At 40.6% G+C, this 22,099-nt stretch overlaps 1 protein-coding gene across 2 annotated transcripts in view; it reads left to right on the top strand.

Annotated features, from left to right (window-relative positions):
- Window positions 1–22,099, top strand: part of abca5 (ATP-binding cassette, sub-family A (ABC1), member 5) — a 30,928-nt gene that overhangs the window by 625 nt on the left and 8,204 nt on the right. For both annotated transcript variants that reach the window (XM_008287136.1, XM_008287135.1), the window contains 28 exons: window positions 1,867–2,036; window positions 3,804–3,990; window positions 4,081–4,254; window positions 4,876–4,973; window positions 5,626–5,852; window positions 5,937–6,078; window positions 7,581–7,769; window positions 8,574–8,721; window positions 9,400–9,577; window positions 10,013–10,071; window positions 10,832–11,118; window positions 11,927–12,046; window positions 12,164–12,302; window positions 13,188–13,278; window positions 13,476–13,615; window positions 13,929–14,048; window positions 14,149–14,350; window positions 16,368–16,534; window positions 16,821–16,948; window positions 17,110–17,247; window positions 17,339–17,452; window positions 18,962–19,132; window positions 19,220–19,333; window positions 19,512–19,649; window positions 20,466–20,534; window positions 20,630–20,721; window positions 21,077–21,200; window positions 21,389–21,506. In XM_008287136.1, the coding sequence (XP_008285358.1) occupies window positions 1,867–2,036; window positions 3,804–3,990; window positions 4,081–4,254; window positions 4,876–4,973; window positions 5,626–5,852; window positions 5,937–6,078; window positions 7,581–7,769; window positions 8,574–8,721; window positions 9,400–9,577; window positions 10,013–10,071; window positions 10,832–11,118; window positions 11,927–12,046; window positions 12,164–12,302; window positions 13,188–13,278; window positions 13,476–13,615; window positions 13,929–14,048; window positions 14,149–14,350; window positions 16,368–16,534; window positions 16,821–16,948; window positions 17,110–17,247; window positions 17,339–17,452; window positions 18,962–19,132; window positions 19,220–19,333; window positions 19,512–19,649; window positions 20,466–20,534; window positions 20,630–20,721; window positions 21,077–21,200; window positions 21,389–21,506 (4,044 nt within the window). The remainder of the gene's footprint in view (window positions 1–1,866; window positions 2,037–3,803; window positions 3,991–4,080; window positions 4,255–4,875; window positions 4,974–5,625; window positions 5,853–5,936; window positions 6,079–7,580; window positions 7,770–8,573; window positions 8,722–9,399; window positions 9,578–10,012; window positions 10,072–10,831; window positions 11,119–11,926; window positions 12,047–12,163; window positions 12,303–13,187; window positions 13,279–13,475; window positions 13,616–13,928; window positions 14,049–14,148; window positions 14,351–16,367; window positions 16,535–16,820; window positions 16,949–17,109; window positions 17,248–17,338; window positions 17,453–18,961; window positions 19,133–19,219; window positions 19,334–19,511; window positions 19,650–20,465; window positions 20,535–20,629; window positions 20,722–21,076; window positions 21,201–21,388; window positions 21,507–22,099) is intronic.

The raw sequence follows: 22,099 nt of genomic DNA, 5'->3' as shown, positions 1-22,099 counted from the left end.
GATCCATGATAACACTACTGTTTTTGTGCATTTGCAGTTTAATCCATGCATCATAATTGGGGCTGTAATGATTATTGATTTGTCCTTATGGTAATTTATTAATTGTCAGTGGTACTTCCTGTAGAAGGTCAGAAAATAATGATCATAATCCATGTTATGTGCTGATTGCTTCTTTATCACACCAGCAATCCAAAGTACACAAATATTTATAGTATCATAGAGAAACACAGAGTATAAGGGCTGAATAATATGACTTGGATATATACAAAAAGCTGCATACTCGCAGACACCTTGTTACCCTTAAGGTCTACACTAAGAAAACACAGATTAATGTATTGGGTTTACACTAAGTTGTACTGAAGCACAAATTGCTCCTGAGGCAGAGACATCTAAAGTGGACATTAACTTCTATTTAATTCGATATTTATGGTTAGCTGAATAATTTATTACCTTGGAATAGGAACAGGGCATCATTAAGAAGCACACAGAGTTTGATAAGTAGAAAAACTGTGAGTGTTAAGAGGGACAGTAAAGGAGAAATTACTTGGGGGAAAACTGATATTACGATGTTATGCCTCTGATATAAATAAAATAAAATAAAATTTAAAAAAAACAGGCATTTTCACCATGTTCGGAAATAATTCATCATTCTAGAATGACTGGGGGGATTTTGTAGGGAAGTGCATGTGCATAAGAAATATAAAATACATTTTTAAAATAATCAGAAAATGACTTTTTACTGTGAAGACTTCATTTGAATGCAAACTGCTGGTCAGCTCTGCTCATGTGGTGTAACACATCCAACATAGGGCTGCAACAAGTACTGGATGAGGTGTCAGCTAAGCTAAATACATCAGCAACTAATCTGACAGCATCTCAATCTTCAGATTCCAGCTTCTTTAATGTGAATATTTTCTGGTTTCTTTCCTCTTCTATGACAGTAAACTGAATAATAATAATAAATAAGACATTTAAAGATGTCATCTTCTGCTTCGGGAAACAGTGGTTGATGTTTTTCACCATTTTGTTATTAATCAACAATGAAAATGACTTTTCTGGTTTGGATGGCTTTCAGATCTGGCTTTGCACACATCACTGAGATCTTTGTGGTGCTGGTTTAAATAGTCAAGCTAATTAGTTGTGTTTTGGGCCCATTTTGACCAGCTTTTGGTTTAAATCATCCTTTCTGCAGCCACAATATTCCCATACAACTGACACTACATTTCTTTTAGCAACCAACCCTTTCTTGTCAGTGCATTTACATGGATGCTAGTATCCTACTAATGATTGAAATAATGGCCCAATCACACTGTAAACCTTTTTGACAATCTGTTCAGTAACCATCTAAATGCTTAAAGTGATCCTGTTTTTCTGGTTTGGACTAAATATATTCTTTCTGCACATGTTTGCCCCACGTTCCACTCCCACTCACCGATCAGTAAACTCTGTGAGAACAACTCTCACCCACCAGTCTTTGCTTCGGACTTTGATCCACTGGTTCCTGGTGTTTGGCAGAGGAAGGAGCTCTGAGTTTACCTTTTCTTATGAGCTGGAACAGTCTTCTTGCACTCCTTTGTTTAGAAATTGCTGGAGAATTATTTGCCACTGAGACTGATGCCTCTTAATTAGGAAGAATGCAAAATGTGTTCCCAGGACACAATGTGGGACCATCTTGGTCCTTTTCTTCTCTTGAATGAATTCAATTTCTTTATTTAGCCTCAATGTAAACAGCTGGAATCTCTAATCAGAATCATTTAAATCAAGAAATATTGTCCCTGTAACTAACGTTGCCTCAGTGGTGCAACGCTGTGTGCGGTCCAGGATGGAAGTTTTTAATTTGTTCTCTGGCGTTTGTTTGATTTGCAGCTGAGGCCAGCATCAGTGAGACGACCTCTCGCCCATACGTCATCCAGATGAGGAATGCAGGGAGTATGCAGCCCGTGTACAGGCGAGATGCTGGAGTCTGGCACCAAACAAGAAGTCTCCTCTACAAGAATCTGCTCATCAAATGGAGGACCAAGCAACAGAGCCTTCAGGTGATTAGCTTTCAGCAGGCTGCTCTATTTAAGACACTTCTGCTGCCCGTTGTCTTCATGCTGCACAGCTTATCTTGCTGCAAAGTACACAGCTTGTTTGAAATATGGATCAGTAATGTACATGATGCAAGTGTGGACGGAACTAGACTTTCAGTGTGTGGATAAGAGCTTGTGCATTTGAAAAATGGAGAGCCTAATGAAGGTCATATATAAATAATGAATAATGAGTTTAATTTATTCACCACGTAAAACCTGTATACACTGTACACTCTGTTTGCTACTGGCTCACATCCATACAACCACTACATTATGTTAAAAGTCTTTTTTTATTTTTTATTTTGTTTTTCTTTTTTAAATCAGAAAGTCTTTTACCCTCGACAACCAACTAAGCGTCCGTCTAAAAATGTCTGCAGGTTTGTTTTTCCCATGATGCACTGTGACCTTGCCTTCGCACACCTTTCCCCAAGGCTGCCGCGCTGTTATGCTGAGAGAGCTCTCTGCAGTCATTCCAGGGGAGCCTTGCTTACGAGCCTTTTACTGGGTTCATGTTGTTACACATTTGTGCTGCGAGTTGCTAAACCTGTGGTGGTTTAACGGCAGCAAAGAAACCACAAACTTTTGTGGTTTAAGTTGGCATGATATACATTTCTATCCCAGGATTAAATAGGCGACATGGCTTGTCTCTTTCCCCTTTCCGTTTCTTCTTTGTTAGACCATGCATTTTTTATTTGGCTCTAAGTTGCGATGATGCATTTTTAATGTGGCTGTGTATCAACTTTTCTGTTTGAGGGGTAGCACTCTGGCACCTCCTGCAGCTTCCTCAACAGTGGTTAGGAAAGTTCAGGGCTGTCCTACCAACCCCTGTTAATAATAGGCCTTGTAAAATCCACATCAGACTGTTGCTGTCACTTAAATCCTGAATAGCCATTTATTTGTCCGGACTTACTAGAATCAACAGAAATCTTGAGCTTTGTTCGAGAGGACAAAATGTTTGCAGTTCAGTTTTGCTGTTCGCACAGTTAATCCCACGTGAACCAAATCGCCAAGATCATGTTTTAGAGCACATCATCATGTCTTTGCAGTGAAAATGCCAGAAGCATCAAATCGCTCAGCCTCTTGAGTTTAGTCTGTAGCTCAAGGTCAAGCTGCAGCATGCTGTCTATCAGTTAGGTATTAAGAGAGAAAAAGCTCCTTCAGTCATTCGTCATAAGGTTTGATCCTGCAGTCAAGGCTGCTGAATTCGCACTCATCAGCAGAAAATGAAGACATGTCTTTGCACTGCTCCGGTGAGACTTCACCAGTGAATTTACTGGTCTGTCTTTTACCCGTGGTCATGAGCTTTTGGCACTAACTAGTCTGACTCACCAGATGTAGACTGTTGAGTAAAATCCTGTCCTTTCACAAAGCATTGTTCTCCTGTTCTGTTGTGTTACTGTGTTTAACAATCCCCTTCACCACCAAAAAAAACAACAACAAGCTCCCAGCCACAGCTTACTCACCAAAAAAACAGGTCTACTTGTTTTTGTTTTTTTTTTTTTTTTAAATGTGAAATAGCTGTTTTAAAGACTGTTCCACCTAAACATTTCCTCTGTTTTGAAGGGGCACAATTGCTGCATCCTGGGCTTAGCGCTGCTTGAGATTGGTTTAAAGAAATACAAAGAAATCACAAAAAACAAAAACACAGCCTCCTCTTTGATTACTGATGACGTCTGAGCTTCTTGGAGCAAATAGATGAATGAGCAACTCCTTCTGTGTGTCTGTCTGCAGGAATTGATCCTACCTCTGCTACTGTTGGGTCTGCTGATTCTCATCAGCACTTTGAATCCTCACGTCTACTATGGAGGCATCAGCACTACAGAGCTGGAGCCCGACAACCCCTTCTTCAAGGGCCTGGGCTACACGCCGATCACCAACGTCACCAATCACATCATGGAGGAGGTGGCTCAGGAGATGCGTACGTTTGAAAACCGTCTTGTGGTTTAAATTGAGTTAGTTCGTGCTGGATGAACTGGGCTTTGAACTGACACCCTTCTTGTGTTTCCAGACATGCAGGATCGCCTGGAGATGTTTGCCAGCGAGGAGGATCTGGAGAACGCCAGTCTGTACGAGCCCTCCAGCTACGTCGGTGTGGTGTTCATGGACAGCTCGGCCACGTCTTACAGGCTGCGCTTCCCGTACAACCAGCTGCCCCTACCCAGCGATTACACAGAATCCATTGGTACAGTCTGATGGGATTTTATTGCATCTTATTGTATTTTTGCTTGGTTCTGTTGCACATTTTTCTTGTTTTATAGATTAAATTTGAAATGGATTTATCTTATTTTCTGTTACCAGTTGAAGCAGAACCTCATTTGTGGAGCCTTTTCTACAGGATTTGATTCCTATTTGAGTCCTTTGGTGTGAAGATGCCATGCAGAAACATTTAAAGTAGTAGTTTGAAATGAATCAGTCGTTCCTCCAACGTCAGCACCTATCTTTGCTGTAACTGACTCATAACCAACCAGCTACCATCAGGGTGTTGCAGCTTGGCAATTACCCGAAACCTTTTAATTGACTTCAGTTAACCTTTAATTTATTTTTTATTGTTTTATGAAACATTTGCAGGCCTATCATGTACAACAACAGCCGGACCAGTTTTTCTTTTCTCTTGCCTGTGTGTGTTCATGTCGATCTTTAGCCAGAATCACTCAGCTTTTAGTTGACTCGCGTCGTGAGTAGAAAAGAGACAGCGAGTAACACGACTGCGAGCCAGATTATCACCTTCCCGTGCTGAAATGTAAAGTGTTTGTCAGCTATATCCGGCACACACTTTGTTGTAATTGCGCTTGTTCTCCTCCAGCCAACTGCTTTACAAGTTCGGTGAACTGCAGAGCTGCTAATTACTGGTACTCCGGCTTCACCCGCCTCCAGTCTCTGATCGATGCAGCCATCATCCAGGTGAGACAAAACACACTGTCCTCCAGAGTTAATCTGCTTTAGTCTGCAGGAGGAACCAAGATGTGATGTCATGTGCAATAAAGAAAATGGTTTTGATTTAAAGTCTGTGATGTTTAAAGCACAATATCTGAATTTTCAATATGCAAATGTTACACGATTTTACTCAGAAAAACCACGTTATACAACCTGATGTGTGCAGTAAAACAAATACTCGCTTCACAAAAGGTCTTCAAAAGAAAAAAGACAGAAAAATGTATTACTTTGGCATTTTTATAGATTTTCTGAGCAAGTCTCCGAAAATGAAAGAATGAATTCATTAGTTGTTGGCAACTATTTAATAAGTGATTATCAGTTTGTGTATTTTTTTTTTTTTTTTTAGAAAATACGTCAAAATTTTCGAATTCCAACTTTTTAATATAAATATTTTTTTGGTTTCTTTCCTCCTCTTTGGCGGTAGACTGAATTTCTTTTGGTTGTGAACAAAGGGAGTCACTTTAGGACGTTGTTTTGGTCTTTTTCAGTAACACTCATCATTTTATGACATTTAATTGACCACTAATGAACAACTAATCAATTTATCGGTAAAATAATGGAGTTGCAGCCCTTCTTGCAGTCCTAATTTCATACCTTTTGGTTTATCTGTTGAGCGCAGATGCAGACAAAGCGTTCGGTGTGGAGCGAGATGGACCTAAAGGTGGTGATGATGGGTCAGCCCGGCTCTGTGGAGGTGCAGAAGTTCCCCCACGCCCTCATCTCCATCTACCTGGTCCTGGCTTTCACACCGTTCGTCACCTTCCTCATCGTCAACGTGGCGGCTGAGAAGGAGCATCGCCTGAAGGACACCATGACCATGATGGGGCTTTACGACACTGCTTTCTGGTAAATGTTAATAGCGACCTTTATTACAGAACTAGTTGTTATGTGAGTGTGTGAATATGCTTATATTCTAGTGCTGTTCTCCAGGTTATCATGGGGCCTCCTGTACGCTGCTCTGGTGACCACCATGTCCATCCTGATGGCCGTCATCGCCACCTTCACGGCACTGTTCCCCAACAGCGACTTCTTCGTCATCTTCTTCCTCATCTTCCTCTATGGAATATCATCTGTGAGTAGAGCTGTCATAGAAAGAAATTACACCAGCGCAAGTGTGCTGCTTCGTTTAACCCTCTGAACCCCAACAACTTTGTGGGCGATTTTTGTGCTCCGGTCACATTTTTTACTCGCTGTAAGCTCATTTTCACCTCAGTGGAAACAGAACAACCATGAAGAAGGAGAGAGAACTCAGAAATGTCTTCTGTGCTGAAAAGTTGGAATGCCATAAATCTTAAAACAAGAAAAAAATGAAAGTTACATTAACTTGATTATATGTTTTAGGAAAACTGAAAATGCCTGGGATCAACGTGTGCAAATTTTTGTGACTCAATTATCAATAGATATTTTACTACTTACGTTTTTTAAGTGTTTCCGTATGTGTAAACACAGCCTGCACTTCAGCCAAATTGTCCGTGAACCTTTGTCACATGACTATTACTCACTGCTGAGTCACTAATGGTTTGTGTTTGCCGGTTTTTTGCGTTTTACAGAATCTGGTTTGAGCAAACGCTTTATTTTTTTTTTGAACGTTTTTTTAAATGACATGCGTAGAAAGTGAGACATGATTCTGATGAAATGTCACGATGTTAAGCATAGATTTGGTTAAGTTTCCTGATAGATTTGCACATAACAGACGAGTAGTTCAAGGATTGACAGAATATTGAAAATCCAACGATTCTTTCTGTTTTTACAGTTTGTGGCTCTGATAAATTGTCTCATTTTGAAGATCTAAAACAAAAACGGGACTTTCAAAAGTGCCGGCTGGTTTTGGAGTTCGGAGTGTGAAAGAACCTCTTCACACATTTTACATGTTTATCTCCTCATTTGTCCCTTAGAGCGTTTAGCCATATACTGTAGGTCAGGGGTGTCCAATCCTGGTCCTCGAGGGCCACAGTCCTGCATGTTTTAGATCAGGGGTGTCCAATCCTGGTCCTCGAGGGCCACAGTCCTGCATGTTTTAGATGTTTCCCTCTTCCAACACACCTGATTCAAATGATCAGCTCATCATCAAGCTCTGCAGAAACCTGATAACGATCCTGATTGTTGGAATCAGGTGTGTTGGAAGAGGGAAACATCTAAAACATGCAGGACTGTGGCCCTTGAGGACCAGGATTGGACACCCCTGCTGTAGGTAGTTTCAGTTTTTGTGCAAAAAATTTGAGATATGCATCTGAAATTTAAAAAAAATCAAATAAAAAAAGTCTGTGTTGGTCACAACAGTAAAAAAAAAAGTGACATAGCAGCATATGTGTAACTTTGGATAATCCAGAGTTAAGTAAAGCAGCATTACCAAGGTGATATTTTTTAAAATTGTAAGTCAGCTTGAAAAGTGATTTCTTTGAATAAAACATACACATCTGCCAGAATACAATCCCCACACTATGAATCTGAGTGCTGTGTTATTTGTCTGTGTTCCCTCAGTACAACAGTATACAGGGTGGGAGTCGTGCAACTCGTGATTTCTCCCTCTCCTCCTCTTGTCTCTGACAGTCTTCTTTCATTCTTGTCCCACAGATCTTTTTCTCCTTCATGCTGACTCCGTTATTTAAGAAGCCCAAGTTTGCCAGCACAGTGGGCTCCATGCTGACGGTGGTGTTTGGCTGCCTGTCACTGTTCACTGTGCTGATGAAGGACTTCCCACAGCCGCTGGTCTGGCTCCTCTGCCTGCTGTCCCCCAGCGCCTTCTCCATCGGGATTGCACAGGTTACAAAAACTCATTTAGCCACACTCCGTTTTAAAGTATAGACCGTTAATGACAGAAGAAATTTCTCCATGAATGTTGTTAGTAGCTTGTTGTAAAACTGCTCTTCACCCTGACGGTGGTGCTTTGCCTTCATCAAGGTCCAAATTCATTCAACATCCTGCAAACATTGCTTTTTCTTGTTGAATTTAAAGCACTTTGGATTGTTCTTGCTGCACATATTTATGTAAGTTTAACGTACTTCCTGTGAGGCTGTTGTTAAAATAGCACCACTGTCTGACTCAGACACTCTAAAACGAGCCATACTGTCTTGTGACCACTAACCTTTTAACATCCACTCCTTTTGTACGGATTTCTCACCTGTCAATCAGTTGGAAAGTCTTATAACAAAAGAACTATACAGCCAAAATGCACATATTAGACTTTATTTAACATGTGATATCTTCTAGTGTCTGAAAATGGGTTTGTTTAGCAAAAACACATCCTAAACTACATCAGTGGTTAAAAAAATCTTCACATTAAATATGTAATGTCAGTCATATTTGAATAACAATAACTAACATGTGATTTATGTCAGAACCAAACGAATCACCACACACCTTCTACATCTTATCCACCACACCTGTATGGAATTTCAGACCTGTAAGCCTAACTTTATGGGAGCTGTTTTTTTTCTTTTAAACTGCAAGCTTACATGGGTTGCCGACGACCTGGTGACTGTTCAAAGAGTAATTATGAGACATAATGCAGTGGAAGCCACAGGGATTGATCCGTTGCTGCATGCCTGTGTGTTACATATATTTTAGGTGGTTTACCTGGAGGCACAGGGAGACGGTGCTGTGTTTTCCTCTTTGACCAATGGCCCTCATCCGCTGTACGTGCCCCTGCTCATGCTGGTCATAGACTGCGTCCTTTACCTTCTGCTGGCCATCTACCTGGACCAGGTGCTGCCTGGTAAGTACAAGAACACTTTACTTTAACCTTAACTGGGGATATCCTGATCATGAACCGTTTATTATTTAGTGTCTGCCGATATCAAATCCCAAGCCAATGGCATTTTCCTACATGGTACACACTGCATCCAAGCTGTTCCTTAATTTTATGTAGGTGGTCACAAACCTTGTTGTAAGGCTCTGGCAACCCAAACAGATAATCACTCAGACTACAGGCAATTCCTTGTTGACAAGCAGAGAGCATTGTGGGAATTTAGCTCGTAAAGGGCCACCATGACAAAGACTTCTGTGACACTTAAGAACCTCAAATGTTTACAATAAGCCATTATTGAGTAGGACATGTTTCCCATACAGCAGCAACTAGTGTTTGCAGCAATATTAGCACAGGAAAATTTTCCACTGGGCTCATTTTGTGCTATCAATTAATATATAAATGATTGATAAAGCGTCCAACTAGGGCTTAAGATTATTATTCAAGATTGCATCCCTAGCGTCCTGCCACAAATTGGGCTCTTTCTTTATGACACCTTTGTTACAGCAGGTTTTGGTTTGTGTCGATACAACCGGCTAAAAAAATGTTTTGATTGGAACCCAATTTTTGAGATCTGATCAGGACATCAGTATTTATAGCCCACTGTTGGAATACTGCAGTACTTTTTACATGCTGTCTGATACGCAGGTGAGTTTGGAATGAGGAGGTCCTTGGTGTACTTCCTGAAGCCGTCCTATTGGTCCAAACGCAGGAAGCGATACGTGGAAGTGAGCTCGGTGTACGACACGGAGGTGAACGGCGCTCCTGGTGGTGACGAGTCTGTTGAGCCGGTTTCACCTGAGTTCAGAGGCAAAGAAGCCATCCGGTAAAAGTCTAGACTTGCCTATGAGTGTCGATTGGATTGAATATTCTGGAGCTAAATAATAAATGCTTTTTGCAAATGCAGCTTGTTAAATTTCTGCTTTGATCTAATGCTTTTGTATGTTGCACAGTTTCGCAGCAGCAAGTAAATAACTTAATTTTTAGTGCGCCACACACAAAATATCTGTTTCTAAAGTATGCACTCAGAGGGAAGGGAAACGAAGGCTGTGAGAGTTTGCAACAGAAATCAGCATCAGGCTCAGAGAGATGTGCAGCCTGTTCTTGGTTTAGAGCCAAACAGCGCTGTTGGCTGAGAAGAGCCGGTGGGAACAGCCAGTAACACGAGACCTGCTCCTCAGTCTGACACTTCCTCTGTGTTTACACTTCTCGACTTTCTGTTTTTTTCCTCTTCATCACTCACTCGTTCCGTCCCTGACAGCATCAATAACATCCGCAAAGTGTACAAGGAGAAGGACAACATCGTGGAGGCTCTGAGAGGTGAGTCCCCAAGAGGTTACCTGATTGCTTCATTGTGGGTCAAAGGCATTTTGTGACATTAAAAAGTTATGATTCGGTAGCATAGTTTAAAATGTGAAGAAAATGTATTTTAAAATCCCCAGAACACATGTTAATTGTTAAATGTATATGTCTGATCTAAGAATAAATGTGATTGCTTATTCTCCAAACTGGCATATAAAGGACTTGTTAGTTATGGTGGCAAAAACAGAGTTTGCATTTGAGATTTGGTGTGGAAAATATTAACCTTTCTAGCTAGTTGTCATGTTTATTAAGCAGAAAGTGTCCCACAGTGAAGCTAATTTGGCTCATTACAATACATTCTATTGCACATGCACACATTGAAATGAAACACTGAAATATTTCAGTGTTCTTTCCCACCATGTGTCTTATCTGTGTTTCTGATTCTTTCATTTATCTTATTTAAAACCTCAGAGTAGACATTAACGGAAATTTCTTATTTCAGTGATCTACAGTACATACAGACATGCTTAAAAGCAGAAGAATATGGAGCCACATTGGATAAAAACAAACTTTTAGTCTGCTAAAAAGTGCAGGAATTAACAAAAAGACAAATGAAGCAATAAGAACAATGAAAATATTAAAAACCATGAGAGTTGCAATCAATAAAAACTGCAATTAAGCCTTGGATTTGTCTCCATGGTATAATTAAGGCCAATTTAAAACTGTGTAAATTAATTTTCATGACAGCATCCTCCTTTTCTTCACCTTCCCTTCCCAGGTTTGACGTTCGACATCTACGAAGGCCAGATCACGGCTCTGCTTGGACACAGCGGCGCCGGAAAGTCCACTCTCATGAACATCCTGTGCGGCATCTGCCCGCCCACCAACGGCACGGCCACCATCTACGGCACCCCGGTGGCGGAGATCGCAGACGGGTCAGAAATGAAGCAGCTGGTGGGAATCTGCCCCCAGTTCAACATCATCTTCGACGTGCTCACCGTGGAGGAGCACCTGCGGATATTTGCTGCCATCAAAGGGATCCCGCCCGCGGACATCGATGCTGAGGTAGTGTAATGATCAAAATGTTGGTTTGAGTATAAATTGTTCAATTAATTTAGGTAAATTTAAGGTAATAATTGTCCTTGGAAATTACCGTAACAGCTTTTAACTCATCCTTCAAAAGTAAAAGGTAGAACGGCTGAAGACAAGACTTACGTTTTTTGTCCTTGACGCCACCAGAATAAAGTTTTGTAGCACCATTTTAGGTTAAAGCCACACTAATATATTTTCAAAAATGCAGTTCAAAATTATTCTTTCTTTGTGGAGCGTGGCGAATGAAGGAATGATACGAGTCACCATTTCTGCCCATCCAAAATAAAACAACAAATAAAATCTGCAATGATTCCAAAAGCCTCCAAAAGATCCTAACATGCTGGAGTCGTGAGGACTTTAAGCATGAACATAGCAGGAGTTATGTGTTTTAATATTATAGCGTTGCGTTATAACAAGTCCCTGTATTGGAAAGACTTTAGTGTGCATTTTGATGAAGTGAAATATGTTTTACATAAGGGTTTTGTTAATGGAATGTCTTAGATCTTATAATAACGGTCTTAAAGACTCAGAAATTGTACATCTGCACTACATCTGCCTGGGGTAAGCTCTCTTGCTTAATTACATTTAGTCCTCAACATCTTGGCAAAGCAGTAAATAAACTAGAAAAAATGTTTACTTTGCATGATATCTATAGGCCAAAATGTGACAATAAAATCCAATCTGATGCTTTTATAAGTAGCATGAAATAGAATATAGGGCCTGTTAATTCAAGGGAAGTGTTAGTCTCTTGATCCGTAGTGTTATTTGGTTTCTCTGACAGGTTACCAAAGTGCTGAAGGATCTGGACTTGGAGAAGATCATGACAGCTCAGGCTAAGAATCTGAGCGGAGGCCAGAAGAGGAAGCTCTCCGTGGGCATCGCCATTCTAGGAGATCCCAAGGTAGCTCTTAGCGCTGATAACGGATTTTGTTTCATTTGTGTATGAGAGCCTTTAAATGCAGTTACTCTTTCAATCTGGACGACATGAGTTTCTGAGCAACACATTTGTTCCTGCCAGATCCTGCTGTTGGATGAGCCCACCGCAGGGATGGACCCCTGCTCCAGGCACCAGGTCTGGTCTCTGCTGAAGAGCCGCCGAGCCGGCAGAGTCACGGTTCTGAGCACACACTACATGGACGAGGCAGACATCCTCGCTGGTACGAACGCACCCTGTTACGTAACACACACAGACCCACAGGCACCAGACACATCAGCCAGCTGCAGTCCCAACTTGTAAAATAAAAGGGCCCAATGAATACGGAACATTAGTTGCTTAAGTACTGGATTGCAAGTCACTATATTATGTTTGCTTTTATTACAGCGTTTGTCTGAAACAAGTGTGACAGGTTCAAGTTTTCATCAGAGTTTAAAATTCTGCTGTCGCCACTTTGAAATAAGTGACTATAAGTTATATATAAAGACTTATGATGCTCTTGCAGCTGACAACCAGCTTCTGAGCCGTAGTTACACTTCAAAGATGTGTCATTAAATTGCTTTTAGCCAGCTGCATTTGCAGAATTCCAGATTCGGTGCTTCTCTATGCTTATATTGGGTTTACGTAAAGCTTATAAGTGCATTATAGTGTCGTAAAAGCGCAAAAAAAAGCATGCAAAGTATTTCAGATTTATCTATAAAGCACATTTAAACACAGCAAGAGTTGAATCAATTTGAAAATAGTTGCAGTAATGTACAATGAGTAAAATGTAAAGTCATAAATGATCAAACAGGGCTTCCACGTCTCATAAAATTACTTTTTATTCATTTAGTGAGAACACATCTTTAAGATTAAGGAAATTTAGTAACTGCTCCAAGCGAAGGGGCCAGCAAACGCCTCATGAATTTTTGATGGCTATAGAGTTAAGTAAGTAAGCGATTTAAGATTTGTAATAAACATAGACTGGATATGATATCACCATGATCCATCACAGGCATTAAAGTTTGGGCAACAAGCCTCTTTTTGGCCCTAAAAGGCAGGCAGGACTAGATTCTGAAATCTGTTATCGGTAAACACATAACAACGGATGTGTTTTTCATCTCTCCAGATCGCAAAGCTGTGATCTCTCAAGGACAACTGAAATGCGTCGGCTCTTCTCTGTATCTGAAGATCAAGTGTGGCGTAGGATATCATCTCAGGCAAGCAGCGGTTTGGTTTATATTTAGTAAAAAGGATGATTAAATGTATATATTAAGATACAAATTCAATCCTCAGTAGATCTTTAATGTAGTTTTGCTGTAATTTATTGAGGGTTTGTATCCTTACAGATGCTGTATTAACCACACGTGTCTTTATTTAACTAGTTTTTAATGTTTGTTTGTTTTTTTTTTTGCAGAATGTCCATCACTGAGGGATGTGAAGCCGAAAAGATCACGACTTTGGTGAAGCACCACGTTCCCAAAGCGAAGTTGTCCCGACAACACGAAGCAGAGCTGACTTACACTCTGCCTTTCGAGAGCATGGACACATTTCCAGGTCGGATCACAATAAATATGCAGACAAATAAATAGTTGATGTGATCGTGATCTGGGTCGAAAAATCCTTTTTTTGGTAAATGGTTTAACACAACATTGCTGCTAGTTGGTGTTGGTGAAATCCCACATTTTTAGCTGGTGTTCTGGTCTGCAAAAGTTCATTAACATAATGCCCTCTTACTGCTGCCTTTCTGCACCATCCTTCAGAACAAAAGACCCACCCAGACAAAATACTACAAAAAAAAAATCAGATTTCAAGTTGTGACTCAGCTTTATGCACCAGCTTTGAGTAGTGATTAATCTGTCTTTTATAGGCTTGTTCTCGGAACTCGACGGTCAGTCCAACCTGGGCATAATCAACTATGGCGTTTCCATGACAACACTGGAAGATGTTTTCCTTCGGTTGGAGGCCGAGGCTGAAGTGGATCAAGCTGGTGAGTGCGTTTCCAAAGTGACGATCAGCGGTGATAAATTTGCAAAAATGCAAGAAGTGCTCTTTCGTCAGGTGACACGGCGACATTTTCCTGTTTCCAGACTACAGCGTGTTCAATCGGGAGCAGGCGGAGGACGAATGCGACAACGCCTCCATCGACGACACGGACCAGCGGCTGCTCACGTTCACGGACAGCAAGTCGGACGTGGTGTCGGGTCACGCTCTGTGGCGGCAGCAGTTCAGCACCGTGGCGTGGCTGCACATGCTCAACATGCGCAGGGAGAGGAAGGCCTTCGTTTACACGTGAGTGTTCTGGGAAAAAAGACTGAAGAAGTAGGACTCATGCGCTTAATTTACTGTTCAAAAAAGTGCACAGAAAAATGCTGTTTTTTGATTTATTCTTGCATTTTTTATTGGTACAACCCTGAGGTAGCAACATGACGCTGGGACTTTTCCTGCATAGAGGAATATTTGCAACCCCCGAAGAGGTTTTAGCAAATAAATTGTGCCAAAATGATAAAAAATAAATAGCAATTAAAATGATCTGTCAATCTGTTTAATAGCAATTTATCAATCTCCTTCCCACTTCTCAACAGCCGCTTTAAACTTATTTTATTTAGCGATGCTCTATTTTTTATGAACCTAGCTGTGAAGGTAGCGCTAATGAGATCTCAGTTTTATTATTCAGTGTCAAAGTATAAAAATAATGACAGCTAATGGAGCTTTTTTGGAAGACAGGAATGTTAATTTAGGTTTAATTTACTCAGCATATTAGATGCTTTTTTTGTTTTTTGTTTATCAAAAAGGTCAGAAATAGCAGGGAAAGCATAGATCTCTGTCAAACTGGGTTGTTTAAACTTATTGCCTTTACTGTGTGTGTGGACCTATCATGCCTACTGTGCTACATAATCAACCCTAACGGCTTATTTGGAGCCAGAAAAACCCCCAGAAAAAGAAAACAAGAACTGGATAACCCAGTTTTACATTTACTAAAAACCACAAAGAATAGGGTGTGAGGAAACTGCTCCTGCAGAGTCTGATGGCTGAAAGAGAGTGAAAGAGTTTTTCAGGTGCCACCAATCGACCACGAGCAGTTGATTGTTAGATCTTCTGAAACAAACGGCCAGAGCCGGCAGGTACACTAACAGACGTTTATCAGTGTGGAAAATGTCCATCCAAAGGTTTGTTTACATTATATGATGCAAATTGTAACCAGATATCGAGAAGTCTGGCAAAGATGCAAAATAATACCTGTTTCCTACCATGATGCAAATATTAGGAGCTGATTCATCAATAAAAAGCAGCTGGTAGCACCACAGTATGAATGCCATGATCGAAATATAGCAATTAGAATGTATTTATGCTAATTTGGCTGCCACTGTGTGTTTGTTTCTTGTTTTATCCATCTCTTCCTGTTGGTGTTAAAGTTATATTGCTCATGCATGCCTTCATTTATTAGCCATGTCTGTGGGCCTTTCTACATACTTCCACTCTTTATGTATGTTCATGTGAAGGTTCTGCCACATTAATCCAAAACCAGCTAACATGGAGTGGAAGTGGCTTATAAAACTCTGCAGCAGCGAGACACACAAATCACACAAATCAGTGCAGCTACTTCAGTGTTCATTCGTAAACTGTTCAAACTATGACTGATATTTAATAGTACAGACATCAAGAACCTAAATGGTATAATGTGCTTATTATTACATGTACTACAGTCTCGTCTAGGAAACAGTAAACATGGTCAGTCGGTTGTAAGAGTTGCATATTTCCAGGAACTGTTGCAAAAGCCAAGCAGCTTATCAGAGAAAACAAACTGAGAAGTCGTTGGGAGGAAAGTTTGTCCTGACTGTTACCACTGTAGTTAAACAACGGGGGTTTCGGTCTAAAAAATGATTTATTTCTGTTGCATTTTGGCCCATTTTGCTTCTCCACATTAGTTATGTTGGAGGGATTTCAAAAGGTTTCGTATTTTTCACTGTTTCCATGTAGTATTTGTTTGTTCACTAACTGAAAATCCTCCTGAAACAGCCACAGTGCCTTTCCAGCTTTTCACATTGTTGTGTAAGAGGGGCTTCTACGGGCATATTTAATTAACTCTAGCCTAGTTTTGCTTTTATTTAATTTGTTAACGTGAGCTTTTTAACCAAGTTCCCCAAAAAAAAGGAGCTGGAGGCAGCAGATCAAAGTTTGCATTTAAATAAATGCAGCTTTAAAGGGTTTTTTTTCCACATAACTGCAGCATCTCTGGTTTGACTTGTGAATTGGAGATCTGTGTTGCACGACATACCCCTCTTTCTCATCCTAACTTCTCCCGCAGCCTGGCCTTGTTCCTGGTGTTCGTCGCTGCAGTCCTCGTCCTGTCTCTGGCCACAGGAAACATCCAGATTCACTCCTCAGACCGCCAGTTTTCACCCATTTACCTCCTCAAAAGGCACCAGGCACCTCGGAGATACGCCACGAGCCTCCTGGTTCAGAACTCTTCAGGTGAGTTCGCAGCAGATCGAATTATATTTTGCATCCTGGTGTTAGCTGTACAACTGATGCTTGTCCTCTGAATGAGACTTCAGCTGTTTTTTCTGGCAGAAAGTGCTGCATGCTGTAAATATTGTGATGAGATAGCGACTGCTGTTAAATTGCACAGTAAAACATAATCGATAAGCTTGTCTCATTGGTGTAATTCTAACTTTTGATGATGACGATGTGAATATTCCTCCTGTTCTCCAGTTTGAATTCTTCTCAGTGCAGGTTTTTTTTCCCCGTTTGTCTCCAGGATCTGATATTTCCGACTTCGTCCACAACCTGGAATTGCAGGATATCAAAGTGGAAATGATGAAGCACAGCGACTACATGGCTGCAGCTCCCCACAGCGCTGCCATCAACGTAACAGGATCCAGCAAGGTCGCTTTAATACTGCACAGATTGAATTTAATTTTCCAGATATTTGATGAAGCCTGAGCGCCTAAACTTAATATAGCGGTACAGATGAAATGCCCTTTTGTTGAATCCTCTGAGAGCTTTTTTTATTGAGTTGGAGTTGACTTTATTTTGTTTGCCGACAGGGTTTCAGATACAGCGTCGCTTTTAACAGCACCACCGTTCACTCCTTGCCCATGGCTGTGAACATACTGAGCAACGCTCTTCTACGAGGCCTGAATGGCTCCGGACACATCCGAACCTGGACCAAACCGTTTGATTATGTGAGTGTCTGACAGAGACACGGATCTTACATGTACAGTTTCTCAGCTGCCATTTAAAGATATTAATCTTTTCCACTGTGACATCCCTCAGCAAATCCCAGACGCCACATCCTACGCTCTGGTGTACATAGAGGCGATCATACTGGGAATGCTGGCCGCTGGAATGCCTGCGTATTTTGCAATGGACCACACTCGAGACCGAGAGGTAACCGCTGATTCCCAGAGATTATAACTAAAACTTTAATCTCTCCAGCAATGACGAAATATTACACTTCACAGCGTGTATATACACACTGCTTCAACCAAGAAATAAGGAATTTGAAGGATTCCAGTAAAGTATTTTTAAGTGTAAATCCAGTGGAATGTAAAGAATCATCTAATTTAAAATGTGTAAGATTGTAGTGATATCAAGGCTGCACAATTAATCGAGTTTTTGCCACAATTTTTGCTTCCCACAATTAACGGCTGGTGACGATATTGACATTTAAAATGCTCCACTCATAGAAAGGTTTGTGTAGATTAAATTGTTTCAGTAAATCTGACACTAGAACGCCTTATTTTATTGTTGTCGAACTCATTTTTAGTCAGACACCACATGTCTGAGTAGCTGCAGTAGCTGACTGGAGACTAGAGGCTTCTAGCTAATGTCTACTGCAGCTTGCACCTGAGGCGTTTAATGAACCTCAGCAAATTCTAGCATCTGTTGATAAGCAGATGTGCAGCAAGTGAGGTGTTTTGGGTACAATATTATTTATATTTTGCATCCAGGTGATGCTGTGATTCAGGTGAATTTTATTTTAGGTCTAATTTCAGTGTTGATTTGTACATTAACAGGAATTTAGCACAACATGGACGTGACAGAAGCAGTGCTCTGTTTATTTATGTGACGGTGCAATAAAAATATTTTGTTTTCTCAAATCAGTGAATAATCTGCATCTTAATATGAATAATGATAATCATGATTAGCGTTTTCGCAATGATCTTGCAGCCCTGCTAAGAGAAGAAATGTTGCACCTCGCAGCGTGTAAACACACAGCGTTAACCTAGAAACTGTTAGCTTAGCACAAGTTTGTAAACATGTCAAGGATTTCTGATTGGAAATCCTGCCTGCCCAAAGGAGGGATGTGATTTGTGCATTGAGTTTACAAACTCAACATTTTCTTTATTGATTGTTTGACTCTGTGCTTTCTGTGCTGCATCAACACGAATATGTTTTAGATTTAGAACATTTAAATTCTGTTTTTTTTACCCATAGCCCACCCTACTCCAGCAGTTAGGAGTTTTGGAAAGACTGCTGAGACGTTTTAGTATGAAAACTGTTGTGTTTTAGTTTTGGTTTTGGAAACTATGACGCAGACTCACATGTTCGCTCTCTGATTTGGTCTAAACTGTCGCTGCACTTTACTCTTCTATCTGCTTTCAGTAAGAAAACGAAAACATCAGCTTTGACTTCCAGTGGTTAAATCGACATGGATAATGAATTAAAGTTGTTTAAGGAAAATAACTGGTGTTATTTTTCACCGTTGCTATTTTTCCTTTCCAACCAGCCCACATGAAAAGTGTTCTTAAATTCTTCTTCTGCAATATCCCATTATTGCTTCCTGTTTTTTTTCAAAGAGTCTTATCTAACTATCCTGGAAAGGCTTTAATGTGGTAATGCAGTGCATGCCAAATATAAATATAAGAAATAAGTTTATTATTTTGTCCTTTCCAGATCAAGTGTCGCTCCACTCTTCGTATCTCCGGTTTGGTCCCATCGGCCTACTGGTGCGGCCAGGCAGCGGTGGACATCCCCTTCTACTACCTCATCCTGTCCTGTATGACCATCATCCTCTTCTCCTTCCACACTGGAAACTTGCTCACCTCCAGCAACCTCACCGCTGTGGTCCGTACACCTGCTTTATACGCTGTATTACTGTATAATACAGTACTATTGATGAATAGTCATGACTTTTCTCGTCTTCTCTCTTAGGTTCTCTGCACTGTGGGCTTCGGTCCGGCCATGATCCTCTTCACTTACGTGTTTTCTTTTGGCTTCGCTCGAGTCCAGAGCAACAGGGATTTCTTCTCCGTCATCTCCATGATGGTGAGACACAAAGCTTTGTTTATAAAGATCTAAAAAGAAAAGATTAAAAGAGCTACAGCTTCTTGTTCTTACTGTGACACCGAAGCAGCTTCTTGTAGTAATTTTGCTTTTGAATGCCAGTTGTTATTCATTTAGAAATAAAACACCTTTAATGTGGGTCTAATGACTTGTGTCTCAGGTGTGTGTGGTGTCGGCCTCCGTGGTTCAGTTGTCATTTGTGAACGACAACCCTGGACTGACGAGAAACCTGCACAATATCTTGTGCTTCTTCAACCCTCTGTATCCTCTCATGGGCTGCCTCAACTGCATCACCAAGGTAGGAGCTCAATTGAAAGTGGTTTCTCTGCCTGACTTTCTGTCTCAAAACCTGCATTAATCTGCCTTTGTAGATCTTAACACAGTATCAGACAGCTCACGTGATGTGGAGCAGTTGTTCTCAGTCTGTTTTAGCTCATTGTTTTAATTTCACAGTTGCACACAAGAGCCTTCAAATAAATCTTCTAATCATGACATTGGAAGTTGTGCACACCAAATGCTCGGCGCTTCAGTGGTAACGTCGGCCGAGGAGGTCGTCTCCAAGCCATCGAGGCTAAACGTTTAGCAACTTAAAGAGCAGATAATATAATGTCGGGGATGCAGAGGCATAATGAAAAGACAAGATCATTGGGAATATCAACATTTTTCTCAGATAATATACAATTTGGAGTAAAAACTCAAAACATTACAATATATTAAATTAGCGTCCCCTAAAAATCTAACATCCGTGGCTTCTGCAGTTTTTGAAAATGTCGGCAAACATGTGATGACACTCGTGTGCTCCAGACTTCCAGAGGTCATAGATACCAGACGAGGGGGATGTCCAAATGTTCTTATGAGCATGGTACTAGACTGAAAGCAAATAAGCTCTGATAACTGTGCTGTACAGTGTCAAACACACGATTTTACAAGAGTAGCAGGTGAGAAAAGTGGAAAATCTTGCAGCTGAAGAGACTAATATGTTGGTATTTTCTTGTTATTTAAGGTAGAAATGCAAAATCTACATGAAATATTGCAACAACACTGACATGCCTGACATAACATGACTGGTGGGTTTCATTTAGACTCTGAAACTATATTTTTTCTTGGTTTGCAGGCGACCTTCCTTCCTTCTCTGTACGAGGAGAACTTCTTGTGGAAGAACCTGCTCATTTCAGTCGTGGCCGTATGTATCTATTTTGAATTAATTTGGACAAAATATTTAAAAAATGGACGGCAGAAGTGTGCTTAACCATCATCTGTGTGTATTTCTGTGCTCAGCCGTATCTCCAGTGCATCCTTCTGCTTTTCCTGCTCCGCTGGCTGGAGATCCATTACGGAGGGAGGACGATGAAAAACGATCAGTTCTGCAGGTGATGATCAGATGTCAGATCATTACTCTGATTACAGGAAGTCTCAGTACATTTATAGCTTAAACACTGAGGATTGTTGCTTTGTATTTCCACTGACTGAGACATTTATGTTATAATTACGAAACATTCGATTAAAAATCAAGTTTGTCGGACATTCAAACTAGCGAGTCTACAGTTTGTCTACATGCAAAAACAGCCAAAGCTTAGGTTGTATCATACAAATGTGGATTTTAAAATTATTAGAAACGGATAAATGTTCTGTAATGTTTATTGTTATTAACTGCTGCAGGCTGTGGTTCATTTAACAAAAGTTTGACTAAGTGCCAGCCTTGATATTCCTTTAAACCTTTTGCAGGATTTCATCTCAGCCGAAGCCCAAAGTGGAGAGAAACCCAGAAGACAGTCAGAATGAGGATGAGGATGTTCAGATGGAGAAGGCCAGAGTGAAGGAGGCCCTCACCTGTCAGGCCTGTGAAGAGGTGAGGAAAGATTTTCTCGCTCGGTACAGAAACAATGAGGAGCTGTTGAATTTTGTCAGAGTGATTTCAACTTTACAAGGTGAATTTGTAGGATCTTCTTTATATTCGTAGTTTGTCTTTGCCCACTAGCCAACGTGAGGCATTTTCTGAGCACAAGTTAACTTTGGTTCTTCACTGTGCCTGTTTAGAAACCCGTCGTGGTTGTGAGCAACCTGAGGAAGCAGTACAAGGGCAGAAGAGAAGGATTTTCTTTCAGCAAGAGGAGCAAAGTGGCCACAAAGAACATCTCCTTCTGCGTTCGCAAAGGTGCGTTTAGTCTCAGGTGGACGAATGCTTTATAGGCTCAGTGGTTTCCAGACTACATTATGTCCAGGCCCTTCAGAAGGTCTAAAGAGCTGGAAAATATTTTGTATTTTCACCCTCAAAAAACATCTTTCCTGGGAAGCTATTTTACAGGTTTAGTATCTCAAGAAATAAAACTCCCCCAGCCATGAAATTTGGCAAGGACACAGTACAAATTGTGACTACATGGCTATAGGAGCAGCAAACATTTTAATTATTGGCCCTTAAAAATGGGGGGAAAAGTGTTTCCTCCTGAAAATACAGTCTTTGGTTGACATTTCACCAACTTTTGAAGCTCTAACGTCAGTAGAATTTGATTTGTTGATGTGTGGAAAGTGTGGCAAGACAAGGTTATATTTTTTTATTTTGACATATCACAATAACAATATGAGTCCATTTGGACAAGTTTTGAGATGTTTTGAACAAATTCAGAGTTATTTTGGATGAATTTTGTGTCATTTTTTTTGATTTTATGACAAAGTCTGTGTCAGTTTGGACGGTTTTGGAGTCACGTACGCCAACTGTTGAGTCATGTTGGGTACACTTTAGCTTATTTT

The sequence above is a fragment of the Stegastes partitus genome, unplaced genomic scaffold, assembly GCF_000690725.1.
Source record: "Stegastes partitus isolate 25-593 unplaced genomic scaffold, Stegastes_partitus-1.0.2 Scaffold488, whole genome shotgun sequence".
Classification (NCBI taxonomy): Eukaryota; Metazoa; Chordata; class Actinopteri; family Pomacentridae; genus Stegastes; species Stegastes partitus.
This window is presented reverse-complemented; position numbering and strand designations above follow the sequence as displayed.